Genomic DNA, 17,518 nt, shown 5'->3' on the forward strand with positions numbered 1-17,518 from the left:
ATTTCTGCTGCCAGGGTCTGCTGTGACCTCTGACCCCTCAACAGGATTATCTCATGTGTGAGGATGAGGTATGATGTCACATCGTTAACTGCAGTCTGTGACCTCATGGGGGTCCCGTTCAACCGTCCAACCACAAAGGAATGATGGACATGAGTGTCAGGGAAGAAGACACATATAGACTTACAATGCTATGTATGTGTTATATTTAAAATAATCTTCTTTAAGTGTAATAGTAAAGTAAAGGATAATGCAATATTGCAGAGAAACGATGTAAGTAATTTAGAAAAAAGTAATTAATGCACAGTTTGAACAGAAGTTGATCTGAAGATGTTTGACGATAATTACCCATATTTCTTTTCTGGAGCTTACAGCAATTTCTCAAATCATCTTCATCCGCTGATAAAAGGATGAGGCTGAAAAACCAAATTAATTGGACCTTGTGAAAAGAACAAATTTATTTTTGGTCCACCTTTGATACACTTGAGGCCATTTCTCTCGTAACATAAATAAATTGGCGCGTCTACATTATTTGGCCTATTTATTTGTTGATTTCAATATCTGCATCAGACCCAACAATCCATTAACCATTGGGCTCTATCGTGCACAGTGCGTTGTTGTGCCCATTTCTGTTTTATCTTAAAAACACCACATTGATCTGACCTGACAACGCAGCGCAGTATAGCTGCATGGGCCGACAAAACATTAGCTCATCTTCTTCCAGTTGTTTGCTGTTTGCAGTCTGAGGTGAGAGATCATAGGAAAACTCCTCTCACAGGAGGCCCCGGGGCCCCATAACGTGCCTTTTCTCTGGTACCTCCACAGTAAAGTGTTGATAGGTCTGCCTCATCAGTCGGGGGAGCTTCTTCATTCAACCGATTTGAATGACTCACAGTTGCCTGTCTCAAGCAGTAAGTTGTTTCCATGGAGACTCACTGCAGGTCATGTACTGTTGTCATTGATATGAGCAATATACAGGTAAAAATAAATAGTAACACCTGTGATCAGAGATGGTTTGTGCATGTCAGAGAACAGTTCCTTCACCTTCAATTGATTTTATTCACATGCTGCTTTGGGGGATGGACGATGTTTTAATGGCAGATGTTCTTCCATAAGTTCAACACGGGGTGGTGCCGACTTCTTTACAGCCTGTGGGTCCCGTACAATACTCTGACGATGAGTTCACGGCATTTGACAACCATTTGTCGTCAGCGCTGGTGACAAGGGAGGACCTAATCAGAACAAAAGATGTGGATTTTCCGATCACGCACCCGTTGTTCTTCACGGATGTGCACTTAATTGGTGACAAGTGCGATTTAATTGGGGAGAAATTTGAGTTTGAATGTTTGAGGGGGTTGTCATCGTGTTTCGTTAAAGGGCAGCTTTTATTGGAACTTCTTCATCGTCGAAATATCTTCCATACAGACAAAACATTGCCGCAAGAGGCAAGTAAACTCTTGCTGTAAAAAAGTTTTTCTTTGATGTAATGAATCTACATTTTAAGAGAGGAAAACAGGGTATAGTATCTCTCTGACACAATACAAATATACTATCGAGCACTAGCCTATTAATAAACAAATAGATCCTGTTCAATGTTGACCTATTGTACACCAAAAGTACAAAAGTTGAAATAAAATGCATATTGTTTTGTTGTTACAAAATGTACATCATTTCTACATAAATTAAATTCTTTGTCTACTCTCCCAAACTTTACAAACTTTACAAACAATATTGACAACAAAATATACTTTCAAGGGTGAAAGAAAATCTTTAATACAAGATCAGAATCATAATTACTGCAAAAAATGACTGAAACGATAATAATAATAATAATAATAATAATGAAAATAATAATAATAATAATAATAATAATGAAAATAATAATGACAATAATAACAAAATACGTTGTTTTTTTAAATAGAAGAAACATAAAATAAGATGTGTTTATATAATATATACAGCCAAATTATTCTTGTATTTATATTGTATTCATTTATATGGAGCGCCAATTATATTCTCAAAATAATGCTTTGTCAACTTTTACACTCTTGGGTGCACTGTGCCTTTAATAAGCATGAAATAAACCACGCCCCCTTTCTACTTCCTTCTTGGTGTAATCAGACTTGAAGAATCAAACCCCAATGCGATGATTCGCTGCTCAGTCATTTCAATCCTTCTGCATCGAGAGTTGACTACTTTAGTCTGGATGGTAGATGTTGGCTGCTCTGTTGTTGTACTGTAGCTATCAAAAACATAAAAAATCCCGGTGAGACAGCCGTTAAAATAATGTCCTTTCCGTGAACACAGGTACTCAAATTTAGCTGTTTAAACCCGTGTCCGCACTGATAAGGTAACTGCGCGTGAGCAGTGGTTAAAACGCGGTTCCGGGGAGTGTTTTCGAGCCGAGGCCTTGTCGCAAACACAACTGCTCGCATAGTCTCGTATAACCGTCCTTGATTTCAAGTTGAAGCCGTCAGGTTTCTAGGTCAAGTTTAGTGTCTCCCGGTCGGAAGATGGACACTGATAAATTCAACTATGTTTACAGTTGTGACCTGGATATCAACGTTCAACTTAAGATGTAAGTGTTGTACTTAACGTCAACCAGCAGTGTTTCTAATATGTCTTGTGACTTAACAGGATGCTTGCTGTGTGTTTGAAAGACACTGTATTGACATGTGTGCTTTATTCTGACTTTACACCAGGTTTTAAACACTGTTTATCAAATCAAACAAGTGCAAGTCACTTTCATCTTCCCAGAAGGATGGATTGAATTAGTTTGGAGATGTATTCTGACCTGATTAATTATCTATCTATGGACAGAAAATGATTAGCCAACAGTTTTAATCGGAAGCATTACATATTTAACATCTTTACTCATGCAGTCAGTAGAATAATTGTGTTTACACTAAAGAATCTATGAAGATATGTTGGTATCCTTTCTTTTTGGCTCGTTTTTTATTTGTCTTTTTTATATGTTTTATAAGCAAAGAGGAAAAATGGGGTTGAAGGAAACATCAGAAAATAACACAAACCTTCCAAGAACAAGTTATTTCCAAGGGACCAAGTTGTAGCGCCCTTAAAAACACCATATTTGTTTCTCTTCTTCCTCACCGCCCTACTCATTCTCCGTTCTGCTCTTCCAGTGGAAGTTTAGAGGGGAAACGAGAGCAGAAGAGCTACAAAGCCCTGCTCGAAGACCCGATGCTGCGGTTCTCTGGCCTCTACCAGGAGAACTGCTCGGACCTCTACGTCACCTGTCAGGTGTTTGCTGAAGGAATACCTCTCGCCCTGCCGATTCGCACCTCGTACAAAGCCTTCAGCACACGCTGGAAGTGAGAAGTCTTTTTCTCTGTGTCTTTTTGTGACATCAAATGAAGCAGTTATCCCCCCAAAACACTTCTCTGTAATGTTTATTAGAATATTGTTACCACCTAAAACCACCTCTGTCATTGTGTCCTAGTTATTTATTTAAAGATACAAAACTCCCTCCAGTTAAAGCAAATATTTTTCCTGTCGTTACATTTCAGTTTTTCAGACCCTCATCTCCTTCTTCATACACTCTCTATCCTCTCTCCTGCGCAGCTGGAACGAGTGGTTGCGGCTGCCAGTCAAGTACCCAGACCTTCCCCAGAGTGCCCAGGTTGCCCTCACAGTGTGGGACGTCTATGGGCCCGGCAGAGCCGTTCCCGTTGGGGGAACAACTGTCACCTTGTTTGGCAAATATGGGTGAGTCTAAACTCTCACTGCCTCTTGTGGTTTGTAACTGACACAATAAAACAGTCTTGCAAAGGTGTGTGTTTTGCTACCAGGTTGAACGATCCGTTAAAACAACAACAACACCAACACTGATATGCGGAAAGTAAAACACCCCCTCCTGTTTTCTTCTAGTATGTTCCGACAAGGGATGCATGACCTGAAGGTTTGGCCGGGTGTGGAGGGGGATGGAGGAGAGCCCACCACCACACCAGGACGCACCAGCAGCAGCCTGGCAGAGGACCAGATGGGCAGACTCGCCAAGGTACAATACTGTATGCTGGTGGACAGGAGAACAGGGCTAAGGATTGGGGAGTAAAGGATTTTGTGTGTGTGTGTATGTGTGTGAAGAAGGCCGTGGTCCAAATGTATTTGCAAATCACTCGTATCACACACTCCTTAACTCTCCTGTTACCTTTAGGGTCAATTTGACCCCATTCAATGTTTAATGTCGGTGTTCTTTGGGGTCAATTTGACCCCAGGCTGTTTTTCACTGTGTCAAACATATAAGAAATATCAACTTTTTTATATATTTAAAGGGCTATTTAGGGAGTCAACAAACAAACATTAAGTACCTCACACTTAAACTTGGGAAACAATATGAATTCTAATAATTCTCTGGAGGTTTTAATTGCTGGGGTCAAATTGACCCCGAGGGTAAAATATGTTAGTAAATGTGAAGGTAACAGGAGGGTTAAAGGAGGATTAGCCCATGAGAACAATCCAGGCTGTGTCTGGGAAGTTTACATCACTGATTAAACGTGAACATACTTCCCTCATCTGTCAAATCTCTTGGCATTCTTCTGTGTGGGAAACATAAATGTTGTATGAACCCCTTCAGTGCATTTACGAATACACTTTGAGCCAGATTTTAGTGTGAACACTTCTGTCAAGATGTACGCCTGCATTCTTAAGAGCATCACACACACATTCATTTTGAGGTTTTCAAGTGTGTGCATGTTTATGTGGACACACAAAAAAAATTGTCTTTGGAATATTTAGTGGAAAGCGACAGGGATTTCATTTTAACGTCACCTGATTGGATTTTTTTCTATTAATAAAATAAATATAGATGTATTGTTTTATTACTCCTGAGTGCAGTTGACTTAATCATATCCCCAAAAAGTTCCATTGAAAATATGTTGTTTTAGAGAGTGAGGACTAATTCTAACCAGCTGAGTTTTGGTCTTTCTGTTCATGGCCAAATAAGTGCTTACATTCCCGACACCCACACTGACTGATGAGTGGAGTGGCTGCTGCGTGTGTGTCCAGAGGAGCTGGATTGGCTGCTGGCTCTGGATTTGTGCATGATTGGTTGAGCTGTTTTCACATTAGCCACCATGCTGTGAAACCGCAAACTCCTTATTATTTGGTATTTCGGTAAACCCTTTTCTCGTTTCTCCTATCCTCCTTTCGTTCTCCGTCCAGCTGACGAAGGCCCATCGACAGGGCCACATGGTGAAGGTCGACTGGCTGGACCGTCTGACCTTCAGAGAGATTGAGATGATCAACGAGGTGAGGGGGTTGAGCTGGACTGTTTCAAAACAGCTTTTTTTTTTTTTTTTCCTGTAGTGGAGAAAATAATCCTTTTGCTCCAAACTGAAATATCTCAACAGCTACTTGATGGATAACTTCTACAGACATTCATAGTTCCCAGAGGGTGTTTTTGTTGTTGTTGTGTGGAATGTCTTGTCTGGGTTGCAATTAAATTTGATGCAGACATTCATGTCCCCTTCAGGATGAACCCTAATAAGTTTGACTAAACCTCAACTTACATCTCGCACCACCATTAGGTCAAAACTCATGACATGATATCGGTACTCTAGTCTTTACTAAAGATATGTGGACTCTTAGTCTTGTAATATGATCTAAACATGATTGCTTAGTCCCACATGGAATTATGAAACTGATCTCCTTAATGTCAATAATTATCATTTGGAATTGCAAAGTACATATAAGTCTCAACTGATGTGAGAGGAATGCAGGGACTATTTCAGTAGTGGCCTAAAAGATGTGTGTGTCATGAACAAATGTTTTCACAGTCGTCATTTTACCAACTGTTGTCTTTTGAGTTTAATTTAAATGTCGTCTTCCTTTACGCAGAGTGAGAAACGCAGCTCGAACTTCATGTACCTCATGGTGGAGTTCCCCCGTGTCAAAACAAATGACAAGGAATACAGTATTGTCTACTATGAAAAGGAAAAGGTGTTTTTTTTAAACATTTAAATCCATATAACAATGTGTATGTTAAAGTGTAACGTTCTCAAATGACACCGGTGCCAGCTGATTGGTGTATTTCACTCTCTGTCCCCACTCAGGACGAAGCCGACGCATCACCTGTTCCTTCCAGCTGCGAAATCGTCAAAGTTCCCGACCCACAAATGGGGATGGTGAGAGGACACACACACACACACACACTCTCTCATATACACACTCGCATAAACCCACTTACACACTGGAAAAAATGCATTTATCAATGGCTTTGATATAAAACACAGATTTGCACTTCAGTGGCTCTTAAATAGCACTTACTTATGGTACTTTTGTGGTTCGACTATGTTGAGGAAATGTTACTTCCTGTATTCTTGTTGTTCTTAGTTTGTACTCTAGGTTGAAATGCACTTATTGTAAGTCGCTTTGGATAAAAGCGTCTGCTAAATGACATGTAATGTAATGTAATATAGTTGATAATGTGCAAACGGGTAAATAATTACCATTATCTGAATTTCATGTAAAAATCAAAACAATAATCTAACATGCTTCAATTATAGTGTATTTATATCTCTATATGCAGTATTTTCCAATGAATGGTCTTCCTACAGGAGAACCTGGTTGAGAGCAAGCATCACAAACTCGCCCGTAGCCTCCGCAGCGGGCCGTCGGATCACGACCTGAAGCCCAACGCTGCCACGCGGGACCAGCTCAATGTGAGCAGCAGGCAGTCTAGATGTTATACGGTGTCCTCCTGTAATCCAACCCAACAGCGGAAAGTTACCAAGTGTATTTTTTTAAAAGCCGATGTCACAATAGTACAGAAATACAATATAGGCTTAAGAATAGTTCAAACGACATATATAGAAATGGTACCAAGGTTTGTTTTGAGCTGTCTTTTTAAATGTGTCCACAGATTCAAAGTTTATGAGCCTCAACTTAAAAAGCAGTCTCTTTTAGTTTAAGTCGAACCCTAATCAGAGGCCCTCAAACACCTGTTGATGTAGAGCTACAAGAGTTATCTATGGAGGCTGGTGCGTGATCACGCGTTGGTAGAACATAGATTTAATTGGCATTCCAAAAAATAGTGTGAAACTGCCTCATTGCTTTTATGAAATAACGGCAACTATTATCATACCTGCGTGGTAAAGGTGGTCGCCAGATGTTGAATACATCTACCCCCATTAAATAACTGAATAATTGAACTTCTTAAAAGTCCAGAAACAACACGGTTATTAAAACAACAAATAAGTCCTCCAGCAGTATCACTGGTGATGACATGGTTAAAGGAACATCTCTGGTGTTGCATTTGTGGGAATATTAAATCTTAAATGTAACTCATACACAAATATAGATAATCAACGATCCTTTCGTCAGTGTCATGCTCAGTTGAAGCTCTTTGATTTTCCAGGTCTTTTAACTTAAGCAGATAACGCTGTCAAAGGGCCTCCATGACCTTTATTTTTAAAAGATGATCCCAGATGTCATTCATTCAATGTCGATGTTTGCTTTATAATGTAGTGATATTGATTTGTGTGTCTGTACGCACCGACAGATCATTGTGAGCTACCCTCCCACCAAGCAGCTGAGCTCTGAAGAGCAGGATCTGGTGTGGAAGTTCAGATACTACCTCACCACACAGGAGAAGGTGGGTGTTGTTTCTTTATATTCTGCTCCACCATAACCAAATCTGCTGAAGTTCCTGTTCAATACTTCCTCCTCCTCCTCTTCTTGCTACAGGCCCTCACAAAGTTCCTCAAGTGTGTCAACTGGGATCTGCCCCAGGAGGCCAAGCAGGCTCTGGAGCTGCTGTGGAAGTGGAAGCCGATGGACGTGGAGGACTCCCTGGAGCTGCTGTCCTCCCAGTTCACCAACCCGACTGTACGACGCTACGCTGTGGAACGCCTGCACCAGGCGGATGACGAGGTAGGAGGAGCCTATACCTGTGTAGGTGGATGATGATGAGGATGATGTCTCCTGAAACAAAGTTTTATTCCAAAGTATACTTCTAACAAATGAATGAAGACTCTAAACATCAAATTTACCTTTACATTTTATTTATTTTTTAAATGAACACGTGTTTAATGAGCCAGAGCTTTGTATTCTAAATGTGAAGTTCTTTGTGAGTAAACCCTTTGTTTTATTGTCCTTCCCGTCTCCTCGTTCCCTAGGACCTACTGATGTACCTCCTCCAGCTGGTCCAGGCGCTCAAGTACGAGAACTTCAGTGATATTCTGGGAGGCCTGGAGCCAGGCGGCAAGAAAGACAGCCAGGGGCTTTTAGATGACTCGACACTGGACAGGTCAGTACTTGGATGAAAAGTAATATCAGCTACTCCGTCTGTGGATCGTAAATAAGTCGGCACTGCTAGCAGCTTGGACAGAAGCGGGACACATGTGGAGTTGTTCTGTTGTTGTGTAACAAATTACACTGAGGAGCAGAACATTTGTTGGAAGGGATTTTTTTTTCCTTTTTTATTTTTTAAGGCTGAGATCTAAATTTACCCCAGATATTCTCACTGGTTGGGAGAGTAGTTTCGACATTGCAGAATTTGATTATTTTTGTTTCAGAAGCCGCATTTAACTCTTTAGGTGTTGTGATTTTACTGGCGTGACTCTGTGGAGCTCTGGCCAGAATCTGGAGGCAGAGCTCCGACGGTCGTTCCTGAACACACCAGCTCATCAGTTTGTGTAAAAGTGCCTCGAGTAAAGTTTTCATTGCCATTTCTTTGTTGTTGATGGTTTCTCTTCACGCTTTCTGTAGTTCCCAGATCGCGTCCGGCACATCTGGACCTTCCACTGCCACGCAGAAAGGCAAGGAAGTTGCAGAAAGCGACAGTTCAGAGGTAAGGAAGTCAACATGTCGCTGAAGAGAAAAGTAGAGCAGAGTAATACAGTTTTAACCATCCGAGTCCCCACAACAACCGCCAGTTTGTAAAGCAGCAGGGAGTCAGAAACTCAGTATTGTGCCAGCAGCGTCTCATGTGTTCTTGTTCCAGAGCAGACGCAGGCTAAAAAAACAACCTACAATATATTAGTTTCATCCTGGCGTTGACGTCTTCTTCTTGTGTCTGTGTCTCTTTGTAGCAAGACTTGTGCACATTTCTGATCTCCCGTGCTTGCAAGAACTCCACCCTTGCCAACTATTTGTATTGGTGAGTAGCAGTTCAAGTCACCTTAGTTTATTATTTTAAAAAATGTCCTCATGTTTATATTCATCCGTGTGTGTGTGTTCGTGTGTGTTTCTTCTTCAGGTATGTGATTGTGGAGTGTGAGGATCAGGACACCCAGCAGAGAGACCCTAAGACGCACGAGATGTACCTGAACGTCATGAGGAGGTTCAGTCAGGCTTTACTCAAGGTCAGCAACCACGAGAATGATCCGCGGGTCCGCTCTGCGGCAAACTGAACACATACTATCTATTCTTTTTGAAATCATCCACACCTTTGTTTTCCCTCCAGGGCGATAAGAGCGTGCGGGTGATGCGGTCGCTGTTGGCTTCCCAGCAGACGTTCGTGGACAGACTGGTGCAGCTGATGAAAGCCGTGCAAAGGGAGAGCGGAAATCGCAAGAAGAAGGTAACAATGGAATATCTACACGTGCAGATACTCGCTAAACCGTTTACAAGAGTTTCTCCGAGATCTAGGAGTCGTGTTAACGGCAGCGTCCCCGCGTGTGCGTGTGTGTGTGTGTGTGTGTGTCTGCAGACGGAGCGGCTCCAGGCTCTGCTGGCCGACAACGAGAAGGTGAATCTTTCCGACATCGAGCCCATTCCTCTTCCTCTGGAGCCTCAGATCAGGATCAGAGGCATCGTCCCCGAGACGGCCACACTCTTCAAGGTGCAGGAAGAGACACTTTCATCCTCACAAACCCCCTTATTATCTGCTTTGCCGACTTTTGAACGAGTGTCTGTGCAACGAATTGTTCTTGATCTCTCTCTCTCTCTCTCTCTGTGTGTGTGGCAGAGCGCTCTGATGCCAGCCAAGCTGATCTTCAAGACCGAGGATGGAGCCATGTACCCAGTTATTTTCAAACACGGAGACGATCTGAGGCAGGATCAGCTCATCCTTCAGATCATCTCGCTCATGGACAAAGTGAGGTTACTCGTAAACTGGTTTATGACCACCAGCCACTTCTAGTGATGCATCTCTTCGGGGTTTCTTTGTTCCTGCTGAAAACATCTCATCAATTGGCGGAGCTTTTGTGTGTGTGATGTTGTCAAATGTATTTGTTTTGTTTTTTTGGCTTCTAGCTGTTGAGGAAAGAGAATCTGGACCTGAAGTTGACACCTTACAAAGTATTGGCCACCAGCACCAAGCACGGTGAGCGGTCGTTACTCATCGCTCCATTTGGTAGAAAAATGGCTCCCATAGAAACAATAAATACAGTAATAACAAGTTAATTCATCAAATCTTTCAGCCCAACTAAAAGTAGGCTAATGATATTCTTACTCCAGGTTTTATGCAGTTTGTTCAGTCGGTTCCGGTTGCTGAGGTCCTGGCTACTGAAGGCAACATCCAGGTGAGCAGAGGTGTAAACAAACAACCCGAATAAGCTGACGAACGACGTAATCTGTCCTTTTTAGTCACGTTGTTTGTTTCGACAGAGCTTCTTCAGGAAGCATGCGCCGAGTGAAAAGGGACCCTACGGCATCAGCCCGGAGGTGATGGACACCTACGTCAAGAGCTGCGGTGAGTCCGATTTAAACGGGGCCATGTTTGATCCGTTGCCTGCAGAGGACGGTCTAACCCCCTCTCTCGCTGCACCCTTCCAGCTGGTTACTGTGTCATAACGTACATCCTCGGAGTGGGAGACAGACACTTGGACAACCTGCTGCTGACAAAGACCGGTGAGGCGATCGACTTGTAGATGCTGGCGTATTAATATTATTATCCTACTTTTATGGAGCAGTTTTAGAATATTATCTACTCCCCGTCACTCAGGGAAGCTCTTCCACATCGACTTCGGCTACATCCTGGGTCGAGACCCCAAACCGCTGCCCCCGCCGATGAAGCTGAGCAAAGAGATGGTGGAGGGCATGGGAGGCATGCAGAGCGAGCAGTACCAGGACTTCAGGAAGCAGTGCTACACCGCCTTCCTGCACCTCAGGAGGTAAGAGGCCGGACGACCTGTACACAAGAGAACTGAATGATTTGTAGAGGACGGTTGCGTTTTTGTTGGTTTAAGTGGTCGGCTTCTAAAAACTTCCACTTTACATGCTGTGATGAATTATCTGATTTTTAGTTTGATCTTCTTTTGGGGAAATATTCAGCATTAATATAGCAGCAAAAGGCTATTATCTATGTAAAGATATAGAGGAGTCACGTGTACCTGAACGAAATCCAGCTACAAATTCAAATTCCTTGTACGTACACATGTACGTAATGCAAATAAAGGTTTTAGAGTAAATGACCCCACTAGTTGAACCATGAAAGTAAAATGGTCCTTCTTCCCTCCAGATACTCCAACCTGATCCTGAATCTGTTCTCTCTCATGGTGGATGCCAATATTCCTGATATCGCCTTGGAGCCCGACAAGACCGTGAAGAAGGTACGCTTGTTGATACTGGACGGGAAGAAACTTTTTTCTGTCGAGTTTAGGCGCCATTTATCAGATTCCACTGGTATCTCTCGAATAATGTTTGAAATGGGCCCTCAGGTGCAGGACAAGTTCCGATTGGACCTGTCGGACGAGGAGGCCGTCCATTACATGCAGAGTCTGATCGACGAGAGCGTGGGCGCTCTGTTCGCCGCTGTGGTCGAGCAGATACACAAGTTTGCTCAGGTACGTTTTCTCAAACACACACAGAAAGAAAACCAGAACGGGCATATCACAAGATTGGGCATTGAATTATGAACATGTTGGCATTAGTTGCATGCCAATTGGATAAAAATTGACCGCGCTATGGTAAAAAGAAGATGTTGACCTTTTCATGACTTTGACCCGATCGATCCCAAAATCTAATCAAATGGTCCCCGGATAATAACCAATCATCCCACCAAATTTCATGCGATTCAAGAAGATTTTGACCTTTTCATGACCTTGACCTTTGACCCGATCAATCCCAAAATATAATCAAATGGTCCCCGGATAAGAACCAATCATCCCACCAAATGTCATGCGATTCGGTTTAATACTTTTTTAGTTATGCGAGTAACACGCATACAAATAAATAAATACACGGCGATCAAAACATAACCTTCCGCATTTTCAATGCGAAGGTAAAGAGGCACGGCGTAATGAGCATACTGGCATTGGTAAATATTTATATTATAATAACATACTATAAATTGTGTACCCTTACACCACTGGCTAACGTGTTAACATACCATAAGTTAGTCATGAGATGATCAGCGTTCTCCGCTGAACATTTTGTGTCTTACTTCCGTCTCAAGAGGACGTGTGATTACTTTGGTCGGATTGCAAAAAGGTTTTGATAATTTTTCAGGCGATAAGTGAACAATTTAGATTGTCAATATGGGATCCGTTAACCTAAATAATTCATATTTTGATTTATTTTTTATCGCTTTGAGGATCTTCTGGTTGCGAGAGGTGGACCAGTTGACGTGCATATCTGCACTGCATGTTTAGCCATAAGGGATTAAAAAAATACAGATAAATTGATTAAAAGACCACAAAATTGGTGATAGATTAACTAATATATATATATATTGAAACTACAACACATGCACAACGCTAAGAACAAAACGGCTGTGAATAGAGTACCTGCAGCAAGAAGCACGAACAACAGAAACAGTTTCCAGGGGACACAATATAGTGATGCACAGGAGTGTCGTTGCCGTGGTTTGTGACCGATGACGTTGCTGAAGTCGGCTGAACGCAAGCGGGGTCAAAAAGCCAAATTATACTCGTTTCTTTCTCCCCGGCGGAAAAACGTGTCCCAGCCGCCTCACAACGTTGTCCGTTGTCGCGAGAAATTTTTACGCCGTTTGTTTTGCGTTTCCTGCGTTTCTTTTCTAAATACTGTGCATTCAGTTCAGTTAATTTCAGTTTATTTTGTATAGCCCACTCACAAATTACAAATTTGCCTCAGAGGTCTTTACAATCTGCACACAGACATCCCGGAACTTCACATCGATCAGGAAAAACTCCCAAACAACCCTTGTGTTGTCCAATTGGTGATTTTTGTTGTTTCTTTGTGGGTTTAATTGTGAAAGCCAGTGTCATTAAATCATGTAAAATCGTTTTGAATTCTGTGAAATCTAAAACTTTGTTCCCATCACTTTTCAGTATTGGCGCAGATGAGCCAAACGGACACCGCTGAACTGCAAACTTTTGCAGCGGGTGCCACTGATGGTATGGCTTCGACTCGACCGATGCTACATGTGTGTGTGTGTGAGAGAGAAAGAAACCCAATGACACTGTTAAAAAGGCCAAGATTGCACTGCCAACCTTTCCTGCAAGATGGTTGAACGAAGACATGGCGTCTTTGTCTTATGTATATATATATAATGTATATTAATTAAACGAATGAATGAAGTGTATGGCCAAATAAAAGACTGTTGATACAAGTGAACGCACCGGACATTTGTTATTTTATTTTGTATTATTTAAGCCCAAAACCGTGCTGCCAAGCAGTGTTCATGGTGCGCAGCGTGCTTCTTAATTGAGCATTGCTGACCATCTGTGGACCGTCCACGCTGGGGGTAGAAACCAGTCCAACCCCCCCCCCCCCCCCCAGAGGGTCGGTGAGTCACACAACCAGTGACTAAGCATTTCCTGCCAATGCTCTACATTTCCTAAAATATCTTCTATTCCGGCTTGTGTGTTCCTTTTTTCTGTGAAGTAACTGTGTGTTTTAAGCAGCCACAGATGAACTTTTAAAAAACTCAGTAAAACCCGTAATAATCAATCGAACAAAGACACAATTTAGAGTTTTACTTCATTTCTTGTTGTAATTTCTTTTTTATTCGAAGTCCGATAACAATTGTAACATTTTGATACACTCGTACAGGACGTATCAACCTACTGCTCATCTCACCGATGCAAAAGGTCAAATTCAAGTGCAAAAATTATCAGAAAATTGAATATGCCTAACAAAGAGACATCAGAACGTGCATATTTCCAGCGAAATTTATGCAAATAGGAATAAAAAAGGGTCGACCGTGTTCCCGCTCCACTGTTGTGTAGTCAGGTGCTCTTTTGCAACTGCCAGCTTCTCTCTTCATACATTAATCTCTCCACAAGCACAAGAAGCACTAAGCTTATTAATAATAAAAGCCATGCGCACTGGCTTGCACACGGAGCTTTGGATGACCCCCAAGGTCTCTGTGGACTCTGGAAAAGGTAGAGCGGGGAAACAAACAATGCCGGATGGCCGAAACCCCAAACGCTCCCCAATGTTGCGGAAAGAATGCAACACCAGCGAAACAGAAGGCTGAAAAGCGAGATTTCAAGATGTTTCTCTTTTTTTTTCACGCAGGAGGCAGGATGAGGCGTCGGTCACGGGGGAAGAAGAGGCAGCGAAGCGCCAACGGGGCAACTGAGTCAGAAAGACCAATGGGTGACAGAGAAGAAGCTGTCCTCTGTTATCACCTTGGGGGGGTCAGAAGTTCTTGTTTATGAAGCTTATGGTTTGAACGAGCCAATTGAGTCACTGGACCTCGGCACAAAAAGGCAGAGCGGGAAGAACCGCAACCAGATTTAGATTTGTCCCTGAATCCGTTGAACATGCAGAGGAACGGCTCCTTTTGGACATGGAAAACTACAATAAACTATTTCCGCTTCATTGGCGATTCTCACTCAGTCGACTCGTATCGAACAAGCAGTCAGAAGAATGTGCCGATGCGTTTGAAACGGGGAGCCGCTGATGACAGACGGCGCTAAACAGAGTTACGTGTTGGGGGTCATCTGGTGGCTCGACATATGGGGTCATGACCTTTTATCTCGCTAGTATTGGACGCCATTCAGGGTCTGTAAAAGGCATGAATGTCGGAGGTCAGGGGTCGAGTGCAGACCAGAATCTTCAGATGCATTAACTTGCTCAAAGACATCGTAACTTTTTTTGAGCAATTAAATATATTTTTTGTTCTGCCTGTTTTGTGATATACATGCCTAAAAGGTGCCTAATATTTCTATACTGAAATAATATCGGCATTATAATTATTAGAACTATGATTTATTTTTATTATTCGCAGAAACTCCACAGATATTTTGGAATAAAACAGAAATCATTGCTAGATTTCTTTAGGCAGATATGATGTTGATTTGAGAGTCCTCGCCCAATCCTCGAACTCTTCTTGGGGAGCCGCGAGGCATCCCAGGCCAGAAGCTCCATGAGCCAACTCAACTGTCCCCCTTCAACACTTTTTGGGCCACTTATTAGTCATTACCTCATTTCGAGCAACACTCATTTTACTCTGTCAATCCCCATTTGTCCCAAATGTCTCGTCAGCACAGACGTGGGACGCCGATACCAGGGTTGGAACACACAACCCATTCATTATTTATTCCATAAAAAAATTAATTATTTGATAATGTGGAAAGACACAACATATTTGAAAATATACAGTAAAAGGGGAAGGTTATGTCAACATTTTAAAAAATAAATGATTGAATTAGCTGAAAGTATGAAGATCTGCGAAGCTTTTTGTTAGGTTTTAGAGCATGTGTTTTCAATTTGTATTAAAGAATGTAAGCCCTATGAATTATTGTTTACTCCTCGGGGTTGTAATTATTAGAAGATTAATAATTACAATCATATTATTGCTGTGTTGTTTATTCTGTACCCTAAGAGCAGAAGGTTCCAGGGTCACATCTGGTTAATAAGCAGACACAGGAACAATGTTTTGTTTCAGGTCTCCCCACATAACTCACCCTAACCCACACCACACAGGACTCAAGGTCATGAAGCTCATACTGATAAGAGACCTCATCCTGTTTTGTGTAACCACTTGTTTCAATAAAAGCACTGTCGGGGGAGAATGGAGCCAGAGTGTTTTGGAGACGTGCGAAGGCACAGCTCAACTCTCTCCTTGCAGCAAGTAAAACTACGAGCTCGAGTCTGTCATCTGTGTTCATTGGAGTTGGTCTGGTAATTCAACTAGCGGGGCTTTATCTTTAAGGTGAAAACCCCACACTTTTAAAGTTGAAGACTTTCTCCATCGTGCTGAAGCATTCCAACTAATTAACATGAGCATGTCTTTGGGGGAAAGTACAAAAGTTATAAAAAAGTACAAAAGTAATAAAAAGTACAAAAGTAATGAAAAAGTACCAAAATAATGAAAAGTACAAAAGTAATGAAAATGTAATAAAAAATAAAACAAATTAATTAAAAAGTTTAAATAAATTAAAAAGTCATAAAAAATGTAAAGTTATAAAAAATTATTAAAAAGTACTAAAAAGTTATAATAAAGTTACAAGTTTTTATATGGAGTTGAACGTTCATTAAAAAGTTATAAAAAATGTTAAAAAGTAATAAAGTATTGAAAACAATTCACACCTATGGGCAATTTAGAGATCAATTAACATGAGCATGTCTTTGGGAGGAAGCTGGAGAGAGAACCCAGGCTGCCAAGGGGAGAACATGCAAACTCCACACAGAGGGACCGCCGCGACCAGGAAGAGAACCCACAGCCCTCTTGCTGTGAGGCGACAGTGCTCGCTACTACACCACCGTGCAGCCACACCCATCTAACCTAAAAAAAAATCTAAACATAGAAAGAATTCCTACATTTTGTGTTACACCCATTAAATATAAATATATTCATTTGTGTAATTGATTTAATTAAATGTATCAAACCATATTTAAATTTGTCACATCTCAGCAGGGCTTGAATCGTTTTTTGAGTGCTGTAACTGGAAAAATATAACTGTTATTGGATCAATATCACTGTAAAGTAATACAAATTAAAAGTTATAAAAAATAATAAAATATATATTTTTTAAACGTAATTAAAAGTACAAAAGTAATAAAAAAGTAATGAAAAATTAAAAATGTAATAAAAAGTACAAAAGTAATGAAAAAGTACAAAAGTAATAAAAAGTACAAACGTAATAAAAAAGTACAAATGTAATAAAAAGTACAAAAGTAATGAAAAAGTACAAAAGTAATGGAATAGTACAAAAATAATAAAAAGTACAAAATGTAATAAAAAGTTGTAAAAATAATTAATAAGTTTAAAAAATTTAAAAAGCACTAAAAAGTCATAATAAATTTAAAGTTATAAAAAATTATTAAAAAGTAAAAAAATTACTAAAAAGTCATAAAAAGTTATAAAAAAGTAATAAAAAATGCTATAAAGTTAAAAAGTAATAAAAATGTAATAATGTATTAAAAAATATTTACACTCACACCTATGGGGAATTTAGAGATCAATTAACATGAGCATGTCTTTGGACTGGGAGGAAGCTGGAGAGGGAACCCACGCTGCCAAAGGGGAGAACATGCTAACTCCACACAGAAGGAACCCACAGCCATCTTGCTGTGAGGCGACAGTGCTAGCCACTACACCATCGTGCAGCCCCACCCACCTGACCTAAAGAAATCTAAAAATAGAAAGAATTCCTACATTTTGTGTTACACCCATTACATTTAA

General features: G+C 41.1%; 1 protein-coding gene across 2 annotated transcripts; it reads left to right on the forward strand.

Annotated features, from left to right (window-relative positions):
• The first annotated feature begins 2,198 nt into the window (after positions 1-2,198).
• On the forward strand, positions 2,199-15,973 carry pik3c3 (phosphatidylinositol 3-kinase, catalytic subunit type 3). 2 transcript variants are annotated; one of them, XR_008835186.1, is made up of 26 exons: positions 2,199-2,575; positions 3,141-3,329; positions 3,580-3,723; positions 3,886-4,015; positions 5,179-5,265; positions 5,854-5,955; positions 6,069-6,140; positions 6,573-6,677; positions 7,517-7,609; positions 7,702-7,887; positions 8,133-8,263; positions 8,725-8,806; positions 9,048-9,115; positions 9,215-9,320; positions 9,422-9,538; positions 9,668-9,799; positions 9,926-10,054; positions 10,213-10,282; positions 10,417-10,481; positions 10,567-10,651; positions 10,735-10,809; positions 10,904-11,072; positions 11,420-11,510; positions 11,619-11,744; positions 13,212-13,277; positions 14,404-15,973. XR_008835186.1 is itself a non-coding variant. In XM_056442887.1 (25 exons), the coding sequence occupies exons 1-25, from the start codon at positions 2,511-2,513 to the stop codon at positions 13,224-13,226; spliced, it is 2,634 nt and encodes an 877-aa protein (XP_056298862.1). In that variant the 5' UTR covers positions 2,199-2,510; the 3' UTR covers positions 13,227-13,497. The 2 variants fall into 2 exon arrangements, 1 of the variants encoding a protein (XP_056298862.1); XM_056442887.1 differs by lacking the exon at positions 14,404-15,973 and having other exon boundaries at positions 13,212-13,497.
• The last annotated feature ends 1,545 nt before the right edge of the window (positions 15,974-17,518 follow it).

The sequence above is a fragment of the Pseudoliparis swirei genome, chromosome 21 (assembly GCF_029220125.1).
Source record: "Pseudoliparis swirei isolate HS2019 ecotype Mariana Trench chromosome 21, NWPU_hadal_v1, whole genome shotgun sequence".
Lineage (NCBI taxonomy): Eukaryota > Metazoa > Chordata > Actinopteri > Perciformes > Liparidae > Pseudoliparis > Pseudoliparis swirei.